Source organism: Pieris brassicae, chromosome 10 (assembly GCF_905147105.1).
Source record: "Pieris brassicae chromosome 10, ilPieBrab1.1, whole genome shotgun sequence".
Taxonomy (NCBI): domain Eukaryota; kingdom Metazoa; phylum Arthropoda; class Insecta; order Lepidoptera; family Pieridae; genus Pieris; species Pieris brassicae.
Genome location: NC_059674.1, coordinates 7,627,475 through 7,650,476, shown reverse-complemented (window position 1 = coordinate 7,650,476; position 23,002 = coordinate 7,627,475). Strand labels below are relative to the sequence as shown.

Below are 23,002 nucleotides of genomic sequence, written 5' to 3'. Positions count from 1 at the left end.
AACCAAAAGACGGTTAGTAAGAAAATCAAAATATTGTCATTTTTAATTAATCTCACTCATCGCATCATAACTATAACAAAACATACAATTGTACCAATTATAACAACTATTATAAGAGTCACAACAATTGCACAATAATGTCTTCCTAAACAGCTATTTTCCCCGTGAATCGGGCCTTGCACTCTAAACGCATTCATGAATGCTGGTCCTTTGGGCTTTGAAAAGCGTTTGTCCATATTACTTTCGAACACCGACTTTCACCATGTATGTTATGTCTGGAAATAAAAATAATTATTTGTCTTTATAATAATTGATAAAAATTATTAATAAAAGCAAACTATAACCTTTTCCTTTAAATTCAAAAAGAATAACTATTCTGTAAATTAGTTTCTAGACCTAAGAATATGAATAAAATGGGAATTAAGAAATGATAGAAGAAAACAAAAACCTTTTATTTTGTATTTAATGCAATTGACTCAAAAATTTTGCTAAAAGAATTACAAAAGCAAATATGGAACCACTCAGGCCTAGAAAGACGAGCCACCAAACACCGTTTTTAAGAAAATGATTTGATTTTCTTCTGACTCGATATTTATGGGAAGTTGTCGCTTGTTGACTTTCTTTTGGGGCTATAAAGTTTAAAACATCGTTAATATAAATAGGTATGTAAGTGGCGAATTACCTATACGATATCACGGTTTTTGGGATATCCGGTCATTTTATGTTTTTATGGTTCGAGTTCTACAAACTACGGGGTTACAATTTTATATGACGGTAAGTAAAAGTGTTCAAATAGTTTCGACATCATTACTTATCATAATGCTTAGTTCAAAACATAACCAAGTTATTTCAACAATAATTAGGACAGATTATGCGTGTTAAGTTCGCACAGTAGAAAAATAAACTAAAAACAAAAACAAAGAAAAAAAAATTGCTCTATGATCTGTCTGTAGTCCTTACTAAGGGGCGAAAGCATCAGCCACACTTTGGCGCTTGAACACTTTGTTCTTAACTACTAAATTGTAAAGCCGGCATCACACCCTCAGTTTATTAAGCCTCGGTTTATTTTAACACTCTGTATGCGAGAGTCTGGAGCCGGCTTAAGAATCAGAAATTTTACTTACAGATATTAATCATATTTGTTGTATTTTCTTCAGGAACACTAAAAAATATTTTTTTTATTATTAAGAGTATTTGACCTAGAATTTTTACTCCTTCGGTTCAAAGTTAGATTTTTATCATGAAATATCCCCGTAAGGCTTCTATATGGTAAAAAATAACTGTTATATTTGTTTTATCAGCGGGAAGATTGTTAATTTTTAGCAAAGTTTTGTTTCTTGTTTTTAATAGATGTTTTCAGTCATGAGGATTTCTTAATAAGTTTAAAATCCCGTAATAGTTAATGACTTACATATACCGTATTTGCCACTGCCAATATATTATATATCTTTATACACACATACTTACTGGACAGGACTCAGTTTTATTTCGCATTCTTTCATTAGATTATCAATCGTCGTCCCTTAATATTAAAATACTTTGACATATGACAGGGATATTTTGGTAGGTTCGCTGTCAGTTTTTATTCTTCTATGAAATGCCAAAGAGGTAAACTCTTGCCGTAGACACGTTAAATATTTTGATGTTCATACAACTGATTGGCTGTTGCCAAAGACAATTATAGTAAATAGACAAAACATTACTAAGGTAAAGCCGTAACTCTCGTGGTAAATTTTTTAGATATTGGGGTGAAATAGAAATTTCATTGTCTTTGGTAATACACATTATAGTCTATAACCATTTCGGGTAGTTTTCCACGCGTCAAGGCCGCGTTAGAGGTAGCACGCGTCCGCGGTAGTAGCATATTCGTTTCACTGTTTATGCTATCTACCGATACGTATTTAAGATTTTATTATTTATTATATGTTTGTATTTTTATCCGAAGTCTATTTATAAATCCTTATTTACTATTTATTTTGTGGATAAAAAGAGGCCAGCGAAGGATGGACCAAATAAACAGGGCTGATAATGACAATTTATTTTGTAAAGATGTGAAAGAATTTTTAATGACAGTCTCTTGATTTATCCTTACAATAAATGCTACAAAGGACTTCTGCTTATCTGTGGCATCGCATTATAGATAAAATTTTCGGTAAATTTTTTTGCATGAACATTGGTGGTCTATTACTTTAATTGTGTTTTCTAATACAGATCAAAACCACCTCGGGTAGTTCCCAGAAAGCCGCATTAGAGGAACAATCTCTAGACTAATCTATCGTTCATGTAGCATATTAAAGAATAACAATGATGCCTTCACACTAACCTTTTGTATCGGTCAAGCAGCGTATTATATCTCATTTAAGTATTTGGGTACTTTAGAAACTGATAAGAGGATTCAAGTTTACAAAGAATGTCTTAGGTGGCACTTGCCTTCCAGGAATATTGTGTATTATCAGCTGTTCCAAGAAATTTGTCTTATAAATTAATTCTAGTCAAACCGTTGAGAATATTATTATATAAATAAAATTTTAGGTCTGGGATTAGATTTCTGTAACTGTTTTATGATTTGTCAATCTAATAGCCAAGTAGGTGATCAGCATCCTGTGCCTGATATAAGTCGACTTTTTGGGTCTCATGCAAGCGGTTTTCTCGCGATGTTTTTCTTGTTACGAGCGAATGTTAAATTCGCACATAGAAGGAAAGTCTATTGATGTACAGCCGGGGATTGACCGACCTCAGGGATGAGAGTCGGCACTAGGCCATCACTGCTCTTAAATTATAAGAATATCATGACAGTACTAATATGAGTAAACATTTACTGTACAGGACTAATCCATTTGCAACATACCACACGACACCTTGCATTTATTAGTACAGGATTTTCTCATAGCAACCGTAACATCAGCGACTAATCAATTTATTATGATAACATTGTACGATCGGAGATCTCTAGCCGGTGTTTCGTATACAAATTATTAAATGGTCAAATATAGTACAGTAACCTCTTACAGGACAGTCATTTCGTTATTCATTCCCAAGGTTCAAAATCAGCAGAATTTTTCAAGTTTCGTATACAAAATCAACACAGGAGTTCAGGTGACGTTTGAATTCCTCGCGAATATAACCTTATATACTGCATATCCAGCTTGACATATGTATTTGTTAGTGGGCTGATCAAAAAGCATTGTTAAGTGCCATTATTATTATTATTATTTATTTACAATACACATTTACACACAAATCTTCCAAGAGTTCAATACCTATTTTATTTTTGTCTAATATTGTTATTACATTCTATTTTTGCGTTTGGGACACATGTGTGTGTTGTGCATTACACACTTAAAATGTACCTTATTCCTGTATTTTGTTAGTTTTTCTTTTTTGTTTAATATTATTTTGTGTGTTCTGTAGGTGTTTCGATAGTAATAAATGTTATGTCTATTTGATATAGAATTCGCAATCTTAAAGGAATAAGTATTTTAAATAAATAATTACCAGTAGAAACTTTAATTGGAAATGAAATTTTTAACTGTAATTTTATTACATTTTGCAAAAGATAATTTGTAACATATACTGTAGATATGCGTTATATGTGATTAAATAAATAAACTTAAATACATATAAAAACAAAATAAAAGTTGGTTGAATTTTATAAGAAATAGACCTAAAAATTTGGAGTACGAAAAGCTTATTAATGATGGTAGAAAATATTTTTATATAAACGAGCCATCGGGATGCCCAAAAAGGGCAGTTATCCTTTGAGGGAGGAGTAAATATATTATTGTTAGGTCAATCTCTTCAACCATCAATATCTTAGCAACCGCTGTTCGCACAAGAAAATTAAGGAGTTTTGATATTTTGAACAAATTTCCCACAAAAATCAGATACGGTATTGAAAAAAAAATTCGTTTGTTTATAAATAAATTTATAAAATAAAGAAGTTTTTAAGCTGAAGTGGACAAGTTTAGCAACAAAGTAATGATGTCAATTGTACGTTAAAGTTAAAGTATGGCCGAGATATACGGCGACGCGATATGGGCGTACGTGTACATGTACGTAATGTGGGTCCAATCAAAATCAAAAAATCAAAAAAAAAAATCGGTACCAGTCCGAACATAAATTGAATATTGATAAATAAAGGGTATCTTTTAATTATGAACTCATCATATAATATTTTTTACGATTATAAAGCAATATATGCAAAGATGAAGACAAATGCTATTGGAACACATAGACGCAAAACTGATTATATATATATATATAGCGTCAGGCCCCGACATTGTTAAGATAACAAACACAAAGTTTTCTCCCAATCACTTGATTTATTCCAATTCTAATTTCAGTCTCTTAATTCAATACGATTTTAATAAACAAATTCAATAGGTAAATATTTCAAAGGCTACTCGGTAATTACGTAACGTGTGCACCGGGCAATGGTCGATGAACGACTGCCTGAGTTTTTTTTTTTTGAGAATGGAATCTCGCTGTTGGCCTTAAGGGCCTTTACAGCTCAGCTCGGGCTGTTTTGGCAAGCGTAGCTCGGCCAGAATGGCGTTTTATCCCGCGGCTAGCGCAAGGACGTCTCCTGTGAGACTCGAACCTCGGCTTGGGCCGTCGAGGGGCGGTCAATCGCCTGAAGGGCAGGACGGAAGCTCACTGGAGTGAGCGAAGTGCGAAGTAAAGGTCCTCGCCTTCCCCGGTGAAAGCGGTTTTTTACCCTAATCTGTGAATTTCTATTTTTATTATTGGCCGCGCGGGCGGCATTTAATTTATTGTTTGCTACAGTAATTGGATCGTCCGGATCCGTTAGAATGTGTCGGGGCCTCCTACGAGCCCTTTTTGTCGGGAAGGGGTAATAGTTGATGCTATTACGCACCAGCGGATTGGGAAGGTGTTTAGCCTTGTCAAAGTGGTGTGTGGACGCCAACTTCATCCATTGGGCTATGGTAGGGAGCTCCAGGTCGTGCTGGAGATCGACGTTTCTCACATAGAAGGGTGCACCGGTCGCGATTCTCATGAATCGCGACTGAAGCACCTGTAGCCGATGAATATAGGAAGGGGCACAATGCGCAAAGACTACGCTAGCGTATGTCATGCACGGTCGGATGCAGGCCTTGTACAGGGTCATCTTGTGTCTGAGAGACATGTGACTCCTTTTATTTAGGAGGAAATGGAGGCGAGAGAGGACAAAATAGGCCTTCTTGCGAACGGCGGCTATGTGCTTACGGAAAGACATGCCGCTATCGAGCGTGACTCCTAGATATTTGACGGACTTTTGCCATGGGATGGCTTGCCCGTATAGGGTTACCTCTGTCTTGAGGTGAAATTTATCCCTAGCGTTAGCACCGGGGTTGCCCCTGGCAAAGAGAACTGCTACGCTTTTCTCGGGATTTATTTGGAAGCCCCATTTCCGAAACCATTCGCCTAACGACGTGGTAGCGGTCTGGAGTCTGTCCACAATGACACCTCTATCTTTGTGAGTGGTATAGAGAGCAGTGTCATCGGCATAGAGGGCTAGCTCCACATTTGGAGCCCTAGGGATGTCGCCGGTATACAGCGTGAACAGAAGGGGCGAGAGGACCGAGCCCTGAGGGACTCCGGCCATGATGGGGCGAGGAGACGATAACGTTCCTTCTACGCGATAGCGCATTGAGCGGTCGGACAAGAAGTCGTGTACGATACGCACGAGTCTTAGTGGCACATTAAGGTGGTAGAGCTTGTAAACCAAGCCGTTGTCCAACCAGACCTTGTCGAAAGCTTTCGCTATGTCGAAGAAGAGCGCACCCGTGGCTCTCGGTTTCAGGGAGCTATTCATCCCGGAGAGGATGTGCTCCGTGATTCAATGGACTTGATGAACGCACGAGTAGGCCGGCCTGAAGATAAACTGCTCATCGGGAATGAGCCCCTTATCTAGGGCAAAGTCTAGGAGGCACTGCCTGAGTTGTGCGCGCGCGCTGCTTTATATTGGTTCTGTAGTGAGTGCGTAGCGAGTGACACATCGTACGATCGTTCGACTAATCGCCCGTTGCACGTTGTTTTACAAAACATTGTTAGTGGCGCCACCAGTTTTACAAAACATTGATAGTGGCGCCGGCCACACTGACATACGCTCGTCCTCGAGCGCCTTTTGGGCATCTGGGAACAGACAAAAAAAACTGTTCGTTCATCCTGACACATTTTTCTAATAACAGTTTCAATAATGAACGATTACAATAATGAGCTGGTCCGGTAACCCCTTCAGCGTACTAGAACTCTTAAGCCCCTCTCATCAGTCTTAAAACCGGAGACTGGACAAATACCTCTCATCAGTTTTTAAAACCGGAGACTGGATAAATCCCTCTCATCAGTTTTTAAAACCGGAGACTAGATTGCGCTAGACCAGAAAACTCTATAGCTGTGTTAGCTAGACCAGATATCCCAGTAGCGAATGCTAGACCGGATTGCAATCTCTATAGCCAAAAGGCTAGACCAGAGTGCAACCCCTATAGCCGAGGACCGGACTCCCTGCAATGACTCTTTCCTACATTTTTTGATATAGTACTTCTTTTTTTCTCTTTTTTTTAAAACTTTTTTTATCATTTTAATATCTTTCCCATTTTTTTTCTACTAGCTTTCATCATGGTGTACAATGGCATTAGTCACAATGCTGATAGAATCTGATGATTCTGATGATAAACTCTCTAAACTATTGCTATAGCGCTCAAGGTACGTGAACTAGCCGACATAGTGCTACTATTAACAGATATAGTGTCGCTATCAGAAAGTTCATCCTCAGCGTCACGAATTATAGCTAACTTATGACTATTGCGATCAGTTTCATGAACAAAATTACTTTGGCTAGCATCCGCCGTCACGGCATGATCATTATAAGTTTCGGATACTTCTAAAAAACCTAATGTACCACGGGGTACTTCGCGTAGGTTTTCATGGGCAACTTTGTATGTCCGATTGGACCCGTTAACAAGCTTCAATTCATACCTATCGTTTTCTAGGACAGCAATGATTTTATAGTGGCCTTTATACTTTGGGTCCAACTTAGTTTGATGTCTTTCTTCACTTTTCGCGAAAACGAAATCTCCAATGGCAAAGGGCCTTATTTTGGCTTTACTCCGGTTAAAGCGAATGACATCAGACTGAACCAGTCTCTTTATATTATCTGACGCATTAGACCGTGCCGCTTCCAAATCTAACCTACTAGGATTATCAATATTCGAAGCTATTCTGGAAATAGCTAACGAGTTACCTTGCACTCCAAACATCAACTCGATTGGGGTGAAGCCAGTAACTGCATCGAGTACCATTCAGTGTTAGTTGGATCTCACCTAACTGTTCCTGCCACGACCTGTCGGAATTACCTTCAGCTATTGTAAGTAGGCTCTTAAGAGTTCGCATAATGCGTTCCACTTGACCATTAACTCTGCAGGCTCCCGTAGCGATAAGATGTAACTCAATATTGTTATCTTTACAAAAGTCCCTGAAATCTGCATTGTCGTAAGAGCGTCCACGATCGGTTATTATTCTCCTTGGCGCTCCGAATAAATTTACAGTCTTTCACTGCTTTAATAGCGTCAACGGAATTCAGTGTCATTGTGTGCTTCAGTAAGACATATTTTGTAAATGCATCAATAATGACGGAACAATACTCCTTGCGGTCGCTGTTACCACTGAGTTTTCCTGTAAGATCTAAGTGGAGAGTGTGCCATGGGAGTGGAACCTTGGGAATTGGATGCAGGCGTACTTGTTGGGCACCAGATGGACCCTTTTGAAGACTTGCAAACCACACAGGAATATACAGTGGAAGTGTGTGCGATTTCAGAGGGGAATTGATTCGCTTGTATTTTAGAAATCAAATTTGAAATTTCAGAGTCTCGTTGTTGCTCTACAGATAACCATCCCTTGTCAAGTTTATTTTTTATTAAGACAGCCCCGTATCCATCACTGCTGGCATCGGTATGTAACTCGATGGGCAAAGATGGATCAAAGATTTTGAGTACTGGTTCTGTTGTCAAGTGTCTAACTATTTCACCATGAATTTTCTCATGTTCAGCAGTCCATACAATACGGCCTTTGCCTGTTTAGCTGTGGATGGTTTTGGAGCTTTTTGTAAGGCTTGAACTTTGCGCGGATTAGGTTTGAGAGCTCCTGTTGGTGTTACAAACGCAGTCTTCTCCACTGAATCCTCATGGAGCTTCACCTGGTGAAAGCCTGAGGCCATGTCCACAATACTGTAATAATTCGCTACATGCAATTTATTAATTTGGTCACTGATTAGAGGAAGTGGGTAGCTATCCGGGCGAGTATTGCTGTTGAGTTCTCTGTTATCTATACACAATTGATCGCTACCGTCTTTCTTTTTTACTAATAGGATGGGGCTTGAAAATGGGGATGAACTTTCTCGAATTATATTAGCTATAATTATATTAACGTTAGATCATTTCTTGAATCTTTTCATGAACGATATCAAGCTCTAGAGGAGACAAACCATATGGTGTCCTGTGAACTATCCTAGCAGGGTTAACAAGATCGATTTTAAGTTCACCGGTTTTAATACAAGTAGTTGGCAATGTCTGTATAAAATTATTGGAGTATTTTTTGAGTATACCCAACAACCGCTCTTTATCGCATCCTACGAGGTCGATATCAATCGAGCTTTTGTGAAATGGCGAGAGTGTCGTACAAGAGTTTGATATCTTTTTCTTAACAAAAGTCAAATTATCATTACTAATCTAAACGGAAATCCCTAGTTCTAAAACATCACGACCTAACACCCTTGTAGCAAAGAAATCACATTATTACTACTTACCTACACCTTTTAAAGCTATTTTTTTCATGAAACTGTTCACCCTTAATAAACTTGCAATAACTTTGCTTAATCAAACTACATTCCGAACCGGAATCAAAAACAAAAGGCAATTTTATACCACTTATCTCAATCAATCCATGCGCAGCTCGAGTACACACGTTAACCTGCTTGCTGGAACATACCGAGGCTACGTGGCCGGGATTGGCACACACGTAGCAGGCGACAGATGGGCGAGGATTCTGCGAAGTGGCTGAGAAACGTGGCTCTGTCTTGGCTGCCACTGAAGAGTCCCTTGCGACGAATCTATTTCTGTCGCGGCAATCTAGGCCTCGATGACCGTGTCTCGTACCGTTTATAACCACTGAATTTAACTCTCGACGAAACTTTTCATCGCACTGAGACAGCACAGAGATTGCAAAGCCAGTGAACACCTTCTCGGGCATATTCACTTCAGGAATTTTCTCAATTAATTGCCATAATCGCATTCCCGCTTCAGCAGGCCTCTCTTTGCCATCTAACTGAAATTTAATGATCTGATCGAAGTAGTCTCGAGTCATCATGGGCTTAGCAAATCTTGATACCAGCATCTCCTTGATCGTCAGCCATGATATTTGATCTGGTTTGATATTCGTCAGACAGGTTGCAGCACGCCCCTTGAGAGAATGTGTTAGGGCAAGTATTAAATCGATTCCTTTTAGGTTTTTCTGTTCAATTATCATTTCGCTGAGTGTGCACCAGTTGATGATGTCAGGTTCAGGTTCATCCGGGTCATAATTGACTAATTTTATCGGTGCATGCTGAACAGGCTGACAAGGTGTCATATTATCAGCGATTTTTTTGAAGATCACTTCCATACCAGTCGAAAATAACATCATTTGCTCCATTACTGTACACCTCGGCGCATTTGGCGATGATGGTTGGTGTGGGGGTGGATCCCACTTCTGATGTAGCGTCAGGCCCCGACATTGTTAAGATAACAAACACAGAGTTTTCTCCCAATCACTTGATTTATTCCAATTCTAATTTCAGTCTCCTAATTCAATACGATTTTAATAAACAAATTTAATAGGTCAATATTTAAAAGGCTACTCGGTAATTACGTAACGTGTGCACCGGGCAATGGTCGATGAACGACTGCCTGAGTTTTTTTTTTTTTTGAGAATGGAATCTCGCTGTTGGCCTTAAGGGCCTTTACAGCTCAGCTCGGGCTGTTTTGGCGAGCGTAGCTCGGCCTGCCTGAGTTGTGGGCGCGCGCTGCTTTATATTGGTTCTGTAGTGGGGATCGAGTGACACATCGTACGATCGTTCGACTAATCGCCCGTTGCACGTTGTTTTACAAAACATTGATAGTGGCGCCGTCATATATATATTTCGAAGCGCATACCCACACTAAATAAATAAATATTGCCTTTATTGACAATCTTGTAAGTTACATTTCATCTTATATCTACTTAGTTATTAATTAAATTTAGGTAAAGTAAAAGTAAATATTATCTTTTTATTTCTTATTAGAGATCGGTTTCTTGATCGTCTTGCTTGCATCTTCCAATCTACGATGTTGTCTACCTTTACTTCTTGTTTTATGTCTGGGGCTCCATTCCACAACTTACCCACACTAATAAATTGTAATACATATAAAATAGTATTGTCTTTTGTTAACATAGCTTTTACACGTGGAAAGAAAACACCCTTTAACCGGATTCAATCCGGTTAAAAGGTGTTTTCTTTCAATATATATAACATTCTCGTTTCCGATAAGGTCACTTAGATTTAAGAATCCTTAAACCTCTAATTTTTGTTAGTTATAAGCTCATGTTTTAAACGTCATTTAAAATACATTTGGAAGTCCCAACAACCAGTACTGTACTTAACTCGTGTAATTTTTAAAAAAATTTAATACTGTCATAACATGATAACGTTATAATCAGGCGCCAATTAACAACAAAACAATTTTATCTTTGATAAAACATTATGACTAAGTACATCTTTATAAGTTATCATATTCTATAAGTATATTTCAAAGAAAAAAGATTATTTTTGCGCTTGCAGTATATTAAAGATACTGGACTTATTTAAAAAATTAAGCGCTAGTATCCTCATTTGGAATCAAATGAGCATACGCAAACCGCGCTATGTCCAACTTGACGCGGTGAATGTGGCTCTTGGTTTCAAAGCCCTCTGCTATTCAGAGCTTTCGACCCTACCCACTCAAAACACCTCAGCCCACACGCCCTTCAGGGGGCCCTAGGGGGCTAGGCATTCCACCCAGGCATAAGCCTGACATAGATCTCAGTCAAGACCTGCGGTTCTGGGCAGATTATCAACCCCAGACTTCTCCCACAAATAAAGCTTCTACTTCTTCCTGTTGTTACTCAGGGAACAGGAAAAAGTAGAAGTTTTATTTTAAAAATTAAATAACTAATATATAACACATAAATATAACGTATAAGAAGTAGTCTATGTATAATATTATTTGTGTATTTTTTAATTTATTGATATTTGTTAAATTCATTAATTGTTAATAAAATATCTAGAGCATGTACGAAATATATTGTTTATTCTTATACAATATCCGTGTCCCGGTTTCGCACGGGTGGACATTATTTTTTTTATAATTTTTTTGTAGATATTGATATGTTGTGGGACATTTTTTCGTTCTATAATCAACAGTTTTCGTAAGGATATTGTATAGGATTTTTTTTACATATTGAATAACATTATTGTAGTTTTAGTAGGGTTCCTTATTTATTTCTTGCAATCGAAATTATCTAAAAAAAGTAAAGTAGTAAAGTAAGTTTGATGTAGATTATCATAGTTTTACAGAATAGAAAACGTCTAGATCGTAATTGACCTATACATTAATTCTAAGAAAACTGTATGGTGACGTGAATTTTTGAGCTAGAATCTATCCCATTTGTGGACTTCCACAGAATACGAGTGTATCAATTCGATATTTAAAATACTTTGCAAAAAAAGGGAAATTTAATTGTTTAACTTCTATCTTCTTCTTCTGTCTATTTTAATTTTGAATACCGCTGCTCAGTAAGCACCAAGCTTTGACCAAACCTGTCTAAGATTCTTCAACCAAGACGTGAGTCTGCGGCCAGGTCTAGTTCTATCTGCCACTTAAATTAATACGATGTACTCGGCCATAAAGGCAAGAAGATTTTTTTTTATATATAATAGTGGGGCAAACGAGCTTGCGGAACGCCCAAAAAGGGCTTTCATCGCAGTCCATAGACAGTCATCTTTAGTTGCCGGTTTTTAATGTTACAAATGTAAAAACCTAATAACGACTGCAAATTAAATAAATTAATCTTTCCTGATGAATCGATAAGGGCCTGTAAAAAGTTTTAAATAGGGAATAAAGTGGAACACGATTGACGACAAGATTGACCATCTTGAGCGAGACGTCGGATAATTATTTTTTGTTACAAAAATACATACATTATGCTTCGTAAGCCAATAGAATATTGTCGAAATTAAAAAGAACATGTACCTATCTAATATTAAATAGGCAATACACACAATATCGTTGAATGAACTCACTGCGAACATATAAAGATATCGATAGTGTTGGAGATTAGTAAGAGCAACGTCTTTGTTAACGCGGATCTTTATCGCAAACAACCTTGGCCTTACCCACGGCACGTACAGTACAAAGAAACAGAGTTCTTGGAGAACACTTGGGTTGGTCACCAACTCCTCTAAGACGTTATAGTATCTGCTCAAAAGCCTACGGTGCCAACAGCAATCGCTCCGACGCAGGACACGGTAGCAGCATAGCCTAGTCCACATCCCGCACCGCGATCATCCGTTGAAATCACGACCCTCTATGGCCACGCATGATGTGGAATAGCGCTTTCACATCGGCCAATTCGCGCTGATTTTTAATGCTGAGGTCGGGTACAATGCTCGCAGGGATGCGTCAGCATAGCGTTGTTGGTGTAAAACCAGCCAGTGTCATATTTAAAGTGACCATTTATTCTTTGACTCAAAACGGGACATACCTAGGTTCAATTTAGGTCAATAATCAGTAGTCAATTTAAAAAAAAAAACACTTTTTAAAGTTATTTATTTAGATAAAAATAATCAAAATATACATATCCAAAATGTTTAGTAGTAGGTACCTATTCCTATTTATGGTGACGATTTCAAATATGAATGAAACTTTTGTCACGATTTTTTTATATTTTGCTGCTCAAATTGTCGCGCTGTTTTTAAAAACGGAACAATTTTCCGTCCTACAGTTCATTTCGGGGACACCAGGACTCGTAGTTTGAAAAAGGGACAGTTCCGTTAAAAACGGGGAGTCTGGTCACATTAGTCATATTGCTTGCTTTTAGGACATTATTGTACCTCGGCATACCGAAAACAAATAATGTTGATTTTATAATATATAAATTTGCTTCTTATAACCGTTAATAAAGTATTGATAATATGCTTAAAAGAAATGTTACAAAATTGATTAAGCATCAAAAATAGCTAGCCAGATGAAGCAAGTTTATGCATGGGGATTTCCCGAAATCAAAACGAGCAACAGCCATCGGAAACAAGTGTTGCCAGTATAAAAAGAAAATAAATACACTATTTTAATTTTTATATTGATTTTTTTATTGTATCGTTTTCTTCGTTTGCTTCGATCAAATACATAAATATTTCACCGATTTCCTAAAAGAAACAATGAAATCCTATAATAATACTTTTTAGCCTTAAAAAATATTATAGAATCAGAAGTGTTACTCTGATCTTTATTCTTAAACCTGAGATCCTGATTCTTTAAACTTTTTTACAACTGTTTTAATTTAAATTACGTAGATAGCAAGCATTGCATTGCTTTAGTCAAGCAATAAATAAAGAAAAATTTGTATCAATAAATATTTTGCGTCCGATGTCCTAAAACAAATATACTTAAAATATACAAGAAACAGTGACTACAAATTTTACACATACACATCAATTATATTAGAACATAAAAAATTCACAACAGCATATAAAAAACGAAAACTAAATAGAACCTAAAACAATAAAATTACGGTAAGTAGTAAGATTTAAAAAAAAACCAAAAAATGTGTGCGTGTACACACGTAAGAAATGAAACTTCTCTATGACCTTATTTTTCGAAAATTGATCGCCTATATACAACTTTACAGGAATTGGTTAAATAAAATAAAATTAGATAAAGATTTACAAAAGGCTTTTATTATCATAGACATCAATACAAATAATACAATTATTTCATTTTACCTTATTACTACTAAGATTATTACAGAATTTCATTAAAAGTAATAAATTTATTACTATCATTGTTATCGTTATTATATATTTTAGTTATTAATGGTTTCGAATCAACCGTGGTAGGGACAAGAAAAAATATGACGCGTAACCCAAAAATGTGACGGTAATTTTTTTCTAAGGCCGACAAAGAATTTTCACTTCAAAAAATTTGTACGTTACTGCCAATAAAAATATACGCGAAATATTGCAAACTTTATTTACTGGTAACACCTTTCAATTCAACTCGTTAATAACCGCTGGTTCAAGCGCTTCAGCGTCTGTGATTTTGTTTTTTTAGAAAGGACAACTAAATAGTATAATTCCCAATGCAATCGTCAGTTAGCAATAACAGTATTTTTTTTTATGGATTATAGAATATTTATAACATACCTGACCTATCTTCGTATAAACAAATTAATGAAGCTATTTATTTCAGCGCTTGTTCGCTGAATGATCCATAAGTTTTATATAAATGCATCGACATCATACGTACGCATCACAACGTTGTAAATCTTGCAGTTAACAGTTGTTATTATTTGCTATAATTTTTAATTCAAAATGCCAAGAATCTACGCTATCGACTGCGAGATGGTTCAGAATAACATGAACCAGGGCATGCTCGCCAGAGTCTCCCTTGTCGACGAAGATTTGAGGGTTGCTATGGACGAATATGTAAAACCTACTCACCCTATATCGGACTACCGGACCTGGATATCTGGAATACAGCCTGGATATGAACGGGACGCTAAACCGAAGAGTGAAGTTATTAGTCGTTTGGGGAATATTATCAACGGGCACGTGCTGGTTGGTTTTGACATTCAGAAAGACCTGGATGCGTTGGGAATAACTTACGGGAATATAAAGGACGTAGCGACATACGGTCCTTTTCTAGTAAGTACTATTTATTTAACAATAATGAAATACTTTTAAATATTACATATACAATATATTGTTTTTTTTTTCAGAAATTCGGCCAAAAACAGTCGCTTAAGACTTTGACCTATCAAGAGCTCGGTTTAAACATTCAAAATGGAGCTCACGACTCCATTGAAGATGCGCGAGCCGTTATGAAGATTTACAAGAAACATCGCTTTTAAGTTTTAACTGTCTAACAAAATCCAAATCTAAGTTTTTATTCTTAAGTAAAATTTAAGTTCTATTTGGTAAAATAAATTTATTTTTTATGATGAAGTTTTTATTTCAAACCTTTCTGTCAGTGATATGATATTAATATATCGTTTATTTGCAAAATAAGCATTGATATTTATTAATTATTAAAAAAAACACACACAATTAGCCACATATAAATAGGTATGCAAGTGTCATATTAATTATCATACTGTCAATAATAAAAACAGATATTTATAATTGTTGCCAAAACTTATGGTCTAAAATTCTCTCCAGCATATAACGATAACTTCTAGGAACCATGGCGTAACAAAAACAGCCGTGTTGGAATAATATAATCTGTGGTGAAATCACATAAAATTTTTAAAAGCTTAGTTAACGCCAAATTTTAATTAATTACACTACCCTTAGGAAAAGGTGAGGTACTGCTTTCAAGCGCCTTTTAAAATTGTTGTATCTTATGTGTTTGTACTATAAATTGCTGTTTACATTTTCGTGTCTAATACAGTACTTTTTTAATTTTAGTTGTAATTTATATAACCTAACAATACTTAAGTTACATATATATATTTAAGTTAATAATTAGAAGCGCAAATGTTAACAATTATCTTACAATGAATGAGCTTTATCTTCGTTAGAGTCGTTTCCGATACTGTACAAAATGTGTAAATTAGATTTAACTCAAGTTAGTTTTTTGTTAGCGTCGCAACCACCTAAATTTATGTTAGTTATAAGCTCACGTTTTCAACCATTAAATATAGTTGACAAAATGTTTAATTAAGTTGAACATCCCTCTAACAACCGCCACCGAAGTTAACTTGTGTTACTCATACTTTTATAAAAAAATATCTGTAAACCAATTTAAGTGACACTTTACTTCAGTAACACTTCGTGTGGTGACAGTCATCATGAGGTGTCTATAATGTTTCCTTATACATAGATGTAACCCAAGTATATTTAAAAACACTGTTAAGACTTTCATTGTTGATCGGATCCATAGTTGCGGAAGATCTTATAACAATGGGATTTTTAACTCCAAAAAGCGCCAGATCAAGCGAGGCAAGAGGAAATGGGTAGACATACATATATCATTGGAAGGCAAGAAAGCGGAAGCGTGGCCGTCCCAAGCAAACTACAGTAGCAGATGAGGCTAAGAGAGCCGAAAAGACCGATCGCGATGCAGGATTTACTATGGATTTACCCATCTAGGGGTTATAAGGCAATAGGTCAATAATACTATATACCTAGATATGAAACAGCTTATCACATTACATAGTACATTGTAAACAAGCATCTTATTCGAGTCTTGGATCGAACTAATGAGTCCCGTATGACATATGTTTTAGTATTGATTTAAAAATTATTATTATAAAGTTCTATGAAACTATGATATAGTTTGAAGGTGCAACGGTCATGTTTTGGTTCAGCTGAACAGTTATGGTACGCATTTTCATAAAAATTGAATGAATGAAATCTGATTACGGCTACGGTCACGTGGGAACATAAACTGTCTCGTTTTTTCTGTCATAGTACGAATAAGTGATGCATCTCAGTTGTAGGTTGTCAATAGGCTGGCAATAAGAGCTCATGGTAGGCCTCCTTGCAATAAGAGTTCATGGTAGGCCTCCTTGCAATAAGAGCTCATGGTAGGGATCCTTGCAATAAGAGCTCATGGTAGGGCTCCTTGCAATAAGCGCTCATGGTAGGCCTCCTGGCCTTAGAAGTGCATAACTTTATTAAAAACTGCCTATTGTTGTTATAATCTAGTATTAAAACACAATTACCTTCCTTTTTGGCAAAGGAAACAGAAGTGAGTGAACTGTTTCTGTGACACAGACTACGTTACATGCACATAATAATTTTCCTAAACAACAATTCCGTCATAATAGTTAGTGATCTGTGCCTTTCGCGTTTATATTTATTTTATCATGTCACAATAAACCTGTAACCTAAATACCTCCTTACAAGCTCCTAGAATGGTTGAAATTTTATAATTTAGTTTGATTTCAGAACTAGTAGTTAATCTGAATTTGTTTATTAAATTATATATACAGTTAATTTCTTAAGTTTGAGATGTTGATTCGGCCGTGATTAAAAAGGCCACTTGAAAAGTAATTATAATCTATTTAATTTTCAACCTCGGGTCCTTCACCGGCAATATTATTGATTTCTGAACGACATTATCCAACTATAGATGCGATAACGTTAAAAATACTGGAACCATTATCTTCTTATCTACCAGTGCATATGTAAGATAAATAAAATAAAAGTAATATAAACAATAGCAAACAAATGCGTTTAGCGCGTTTTTATTTTTACATAAACTTCTTTTTTTAGTTGATTTTATTGACGGCCAGCAACATTTTCCTATTGAACTCTTTGGTTCGTTCAACATTGTAATAATATTATATTCCAAATTCAAATAATTATCCAGAGGCTATAAATATTGTTCTAGAACTTGGGGCAATCACATTTTATATACGGTTTTTTTTTAAATTGGTCGTATCATAAACTAAAATTGGTCATATTTATAGATACTGTGAATTACGATCAGTAGCAATTACGCATGTTATCTATGTTATCTTGCACATATCAGCATTGTCTTCAACCTTGTCTGTCTTTTTAGTTTCATCGGCCTGCAAGAGAAAGTGTATTAATATACTTTAAAAAATTCAAGTAGTATTAGCCATATAGCAATATGGGTTGGGTTTGGATCTATGCTTTTACGGTTTCCAGCACGACATGCTCGCTTTAGCATGTTAGCATAGGTGCAAACCCACCCTACCACATCCTTCTGATGGGTAGGGAGGCGTGGTCTTGGGGGTAGCGCAGGTCGCTGTGATCCCCAAGGCAAGTTTGGTGGACTAACCTTCCCGAGGTTGCCAACCCTGTTTTTGGTCTAATACCCTATGTATTAGACGTAACTAAAACCACCAAGCGAACTTTTGCAGGGATGTAGAGGTCATGTCCTTGCGAGTTCATCGTCCAAAATAAAAGGACGGTGGACAGTAAATGACCTCCCGCGTGTTTGTGCCGTGCGCGGGGACCCGTACGGGGGGATGAAGGAGTCCTGGAGGTTGAGTGGAGTAGTGCGCCGGTACAGTTGTGCGCTGCACACAACACACCTCTTTGGTCTGGATTTCCCCTCACACGGGAGGCCGTGGATTAGCTGACCACGGTCAACCGGCTGTGGTATCCCGTAAGAGGGCTACCAAGCGAGAGTCGGGGTGTGGGTGGGGGGGGCGTCGGCGTGGCACGGGACTCGGGGTGAGTTTGCGTCATCGTCTCGGGATGCGAACAGCTCCGTACTCTCTTGCGGCGTGCGGACGCGCCTGCCCCTCTACACGCTGACTCTATACCGAAGGAGTAGCTCTGACGTCGCTTGCTGAGCAAGGGACGTCCCCGACTTGAGGGCTCCGTGGCGGGTGGAGAGCTCCGACGGTGAATCTATTTCATACCACCACATGGATAGAGAGACAAAACACACAAACCAACAAAAGGCTGCATCCACAGATGCGCCTAAAACTAACATAAACAGGGTTGCGTCGCAGGACGTGTTGAGGTGCAAGTCACCAGTGACACGATACTCTGATGCCCCTATCTCGCAAACGGATGCACCCAATAGGGCAGCGTCCGAGGCACCAAAGGAGAGGGCAGCGGCTGAGGAAGCGCCAAACCGGGATGCACCCTTAACCGTGCCCACTCCAATGGTATCTCATACACCACCACACAAGGATGCGTCCACTGTTGCGGCCAGGCTGACTGCGTCGGTCGAGCAGAAGATAGCAACTCCGAAGGATGATACAGCAATGTCTGCGTCCATAGGGGGGGCATCCGAAGCAAGATCGATGCGGAAGACCGAGGCTGCGACGATGAGCACGTCCAGTGCACAAACCTCGACCATGGACATGTCGGCCCTGAAATCAGCGATTCAGGAATCGACTCCCAGGATGGTCCTAAGCTCCTCAAAAAGGCGACGGCTCAGGAAGGCCAAAAGAGCGACGGAACAGCAACAGCTGATTACCGGCTCTCAGAGGATACCTGAGAACCCTGGAACTGCCCCCGCGGTTACCACAACTGCAGGACGCGGGAAAAGGGCACCGAAGCCGACTGGGTCCTCTGCCGCGCTCAAGCCTATTGGCTCTAGGTGCGGTAAAGGACCTAGAGGGGGGTACCAAACCAAAAACCCAAACCAAACCAAACAACAAACAAAGGGCCAGAAACGCGATCGGCCAGAGGAAACCGTGACACCGACTGGGGAGAGTAAAAGGGTTAAACCTAACAAACTCCGGCTGGAGTCAGGGACCTCGGCCAGTTACGCGGAAGCGGCAGCATCCTACAAAGCCAACGAGCTTTGTGTTGCCATGATGACTGAGCCCTTTATAGACATGACACAAGAACAGGCAGATAACATCCGCCTACAAATCGAGGGTAAAATCCAAGATGAGCTCATGGCGGATCTTGAAGCTACCCTAGCAACTGAACCCAACGACATCAGATTCCGGGGAAGAGCCCACTTCTCAGATGGTGTCCTCAAAACTTGGTGCGAGGATACCTACACGCTGGGATGGCTTACCGGAGCATGCGATGTCATCAATAATCCGATACCGGACACCAAACTGGTGGTACGGCCTCAGTCAGACATTCCGAAGAAGGTGCCGTGCTTACTGCATGTTCCAGGGTTCACTGGTAGCACGGAAACTTTACGGAAACTGATCACCAGGCAAAACCGCCACCTAAACATCAGATCTTGGACCCTGACTCACGAACGTAGAACACAGGACCCGACAGGCGTATCTTTGTTCCTTCGTGTTCCGGAATATGAGATCTCAAAGATCAAGGCTCACGAACGTCGCATCTACTATCTGATGGGGAACATCTATATCCGAATTCTGGAAAAGGATGAACCCTCAGTGGTAGCTGCCGCCACAGTAACTACTGCCAGTACATCGGGGACGGGATCCTCGGGGCCAAAGCCGCCCTCGTCAACGACGGAGATAGCCGCGGTTGCCGAGGTAAACGTCCCCATGGAGACAGCTCAACAACCACCCTCACCGGTGCAACTAACCTCGGATGACGAGTTCTTTCAGGAGACAGGGGGGAGTGAATTCAGCGACAGCTGTTTGCGCTCCTCCCCCTAACCGGACTGACCTTATCCAGACCAACCTCCAGCACAGCCAAACAGCGTCGGCTTCACTACGCAGACTGCTGGAGACCAACCCGAAGACCATTGCCGCGATCCAGGAGCCGTGGATCAGGAATGGCAAGGTATGCGGCCTGGGTAACACCGGTGGTAAACTTTTGCTGGATACCTCAGTAAGTAACCCAAGAACCTGCATTATCATACCTAAACATGTACCAGCATACCTAATTAACGAACTGTGTTCAAGGGACCTTACAACCATTAGGTTACCTAGGGACGCACATCCAGACATCGTCCTGGCGTCCGCCTACCTACCGGGTGACGAGGACGTGCCCACTCCAGAACTCGGCCTTCTGGCTGACTACTGTGAGAGGGAGAAACTGGAGCTTATAATCGCAGCAGACTCCAACGCGCACCACACGCTATGGGGTAATGCAAATACCAACGCTCGAGGTGAGAATATGCTTAACTTCATTCTTAGCAATAATCTTATCTTAGCAAACAGCGGCTCTGAACCAACCTTTATCAACGCACGCTCGCAAACCATAATCGATCTAACAATGGTGACCTCTGGTCTGTCAGATCACATACAGGATTGGCATGTCTCCAGAGAGCTATCATGCTCAGATCACAGGTGGATCCGCTTTACAATCAAAGGGGAGCTACCTAAACCACAACCACGACGCATACCTCGGAGAACTGATTCAGTAAAATTTTACAATATAATCGACTCAGAGGTAAGCAAACTAACAATACCAACCACCATTGATGTACAAGACATAGACAAACATGTAAATAACCTAACGTCCCTACTCCAGACCAGCTTTGAACGGTCGTGTCCCCTTACCATGCCTAGGTGGGGGAGTAGACATAACTGGTGGTGCCCCGAACTGGAGAGACACCGAAAGAAGGTCAGGAAGCTGTTCAATAGAGCAGGAAATACCCGTTTACCTGCCGACTGGGACAAGTACACAATCGCGAGAAGACGATTCAAAAAACTTTTACGCTCTAGGAAGCAAGAGTGCTGGAGACACTTCTGCACCAGCATTGAAAGCAACAACCAGGCAACCAGAGTGAAATCATGCCTCTCTAGTGAGCCTTATCACTCAATTGGTTGTCTTAAAAAACCTGATAAATCATTTACAAAAACCGATGCAGAAACATGTGAACTACTGATGGAAACACACTTTCCAGGCTGCATAATTGCCAACGACCAAGCATGGCAACCCTACTCAGAAAGTGCCACCACCGACTCAGACTGGAATGTAGCTCACAAAATAATCACAAATGAAAAAGTAACATGGGCAATCAACTCCTTCCTACCATTCAAAGCGGCTGGCCTGGATGGCATCTTCCCAGGCCTACTAAGATGGAGTAGAAACCTTTTGGTGGACTATCTTGTCTCAATCTTCCGAGCATGTATAGCCCACCGCTACATACCCTTGAAATGGAGGGAAGTGAAAATAATATTCATCCCAAAACCAGGCAGAGAGGACTATACCCAGGCAAAATCCTTCAGACCCATAAGCCTCACATCTTTCCTGTTAAAAACAATGGAGAGGCTTGGAGATCTGGAAATACGTAGCCAGGTATCGCTATCCAAATTCCTGCACCCAAATCAGCATGCCTACAGCCCAGGCAAGTCAACGGATTCATCACTCCACAACGTTGTGTCTCGCATTGGCGACTCCCTGAAGTTAAAACAGTCAACCCTTGGTGCATTTATTGACATCGAAGGCGCTTTTGACAAAACAAACTTCACGAGCATTACCAGAGCACTCGTTACATGTGGAGTATCATCAACCCTGATAGGGTGGATAAACAACATGCTAAAACAACGAGCTATACAGTTCACTGTTAATTCCACGACACGGGGCATTGTCAGCAGAGGCTGCCCGCAAGGTGGTATCTTATCGCCGCTACTGTGGAACCTCGTAGTTAACGAGCTCATCACAGAACTCAACGCTGGCAACCTCTACACAGTGGGTTATGCGGACGACATAGCTATCTTGATATCGGGAAGCTTTGAAAGTACCCTATGCGATCTCATGGGAAGGGCTTTCAAAGTAATTGAGAGATGGTGCATCAAGCACGAGCTATCTGTCAACCCATCAAAAACAGAGCTAATACTCTTTACAAACCGGAGGGTTCTGGGACCACACAGGCTTCCAAAACTCTTCAACACACAACTCAAACTCAAAAATGAAATAAAGTACCTGGGTGTGATTCTGGACAGTAAACTGCTCTGGAACAAACACCTAGAACACAAACTGAGCAAAGCAACGATCGCCTTCTATCAATGCAAAAAGATGCTAGGCGTGAAATGGGGCTTATCGCCTAAAATAACATTATGGCTATACACTGCCATAATCAGGCCAATGCTGGCCTATGGAGCCCTGGTTTGGTGGCCAAGATCTGAACTTCAAATGGCGATCACGAAACTGGGACGCTTCCAAAGGCTTGCCTTGTCCGCTGCTAGCGGTTGTATGAGAACAACTCCGACCGCAGCAATGGAGATAGCCCTGCAAATCTTACCTCTAGACCTACACATACAGCAGGAGGCGGCACTTGCGGCCATCAGGCTTATGGTATTGGACCTATGGGGAAAAAACCACTATAGTTCACACACAGTGATTCTCAACAGGGCAATA

At 39.4% G+C, this 23,002-nt stretch overlaps 1 protein-coding gene and 1 long non-coding RNA gene across 2 annotated transcripts; one reads left to right on the top strand and one right to left on the bottom strand.

Annotated features, from left to right (window-relative positions):
- Window positions 1-17: 17 nt before the first annotated feature.
- LOC123715561 lies at window positions 18-1,529 on the bottom strand. Its single transcript, XR_006754448.1, has 3 exons — window positions 1,468-1,529; window positions 1,125-1,162; window positions 18-275 (listed from the first exon to the last, which is right to left on the bottom strand). It is a non-coding gene; the product is annotated as an uncharacterized LOC123715561 (long non-coding RNA).
- Window positions 1,530-14,566: 13,037 nt separating this feature from the next.
- Window positions 14,567-15,267, top strand: LOC123715220 (RNA exonuclease 4-like). The gene is made up of 2 exons (XM_045670149.1): window positions 14,567-14,971; window positions 15,046-15,267. The coding sequence occupies exons 1-2, from the start codon at window positions 14,639-14,641 to the stop codon at window positions 15,175-15,177; spliced, it is 465 nt and encodes a 154-aa protein (XP_045526105.1). The 5' UTR covers window positions 14,567-14,638; the 3' UTR covers window positions 15,178-15,267.
- Window positions 15,268-23,002: the final 7,735 nt, after the last annotated feature.

What these genes read in the sequence shown, in the direction of transcription:
- LOC123715220 (XM_045670149.1), top strand. Translation starts at nt 14,639, where the DNA reads ATGCCAAGAATCTACGCTATCGACTGCGAGATGGTTCAGAATAACATG. An exon ending in CGACATACGGTCCTTTTCTA is followed by an intron (nt 14,972 to 15,045) that starts GTAAGTACTATT and finishes TTTTTTTTTCAG; the next exon opens with AAATTCGGCCAAAAACAGTC.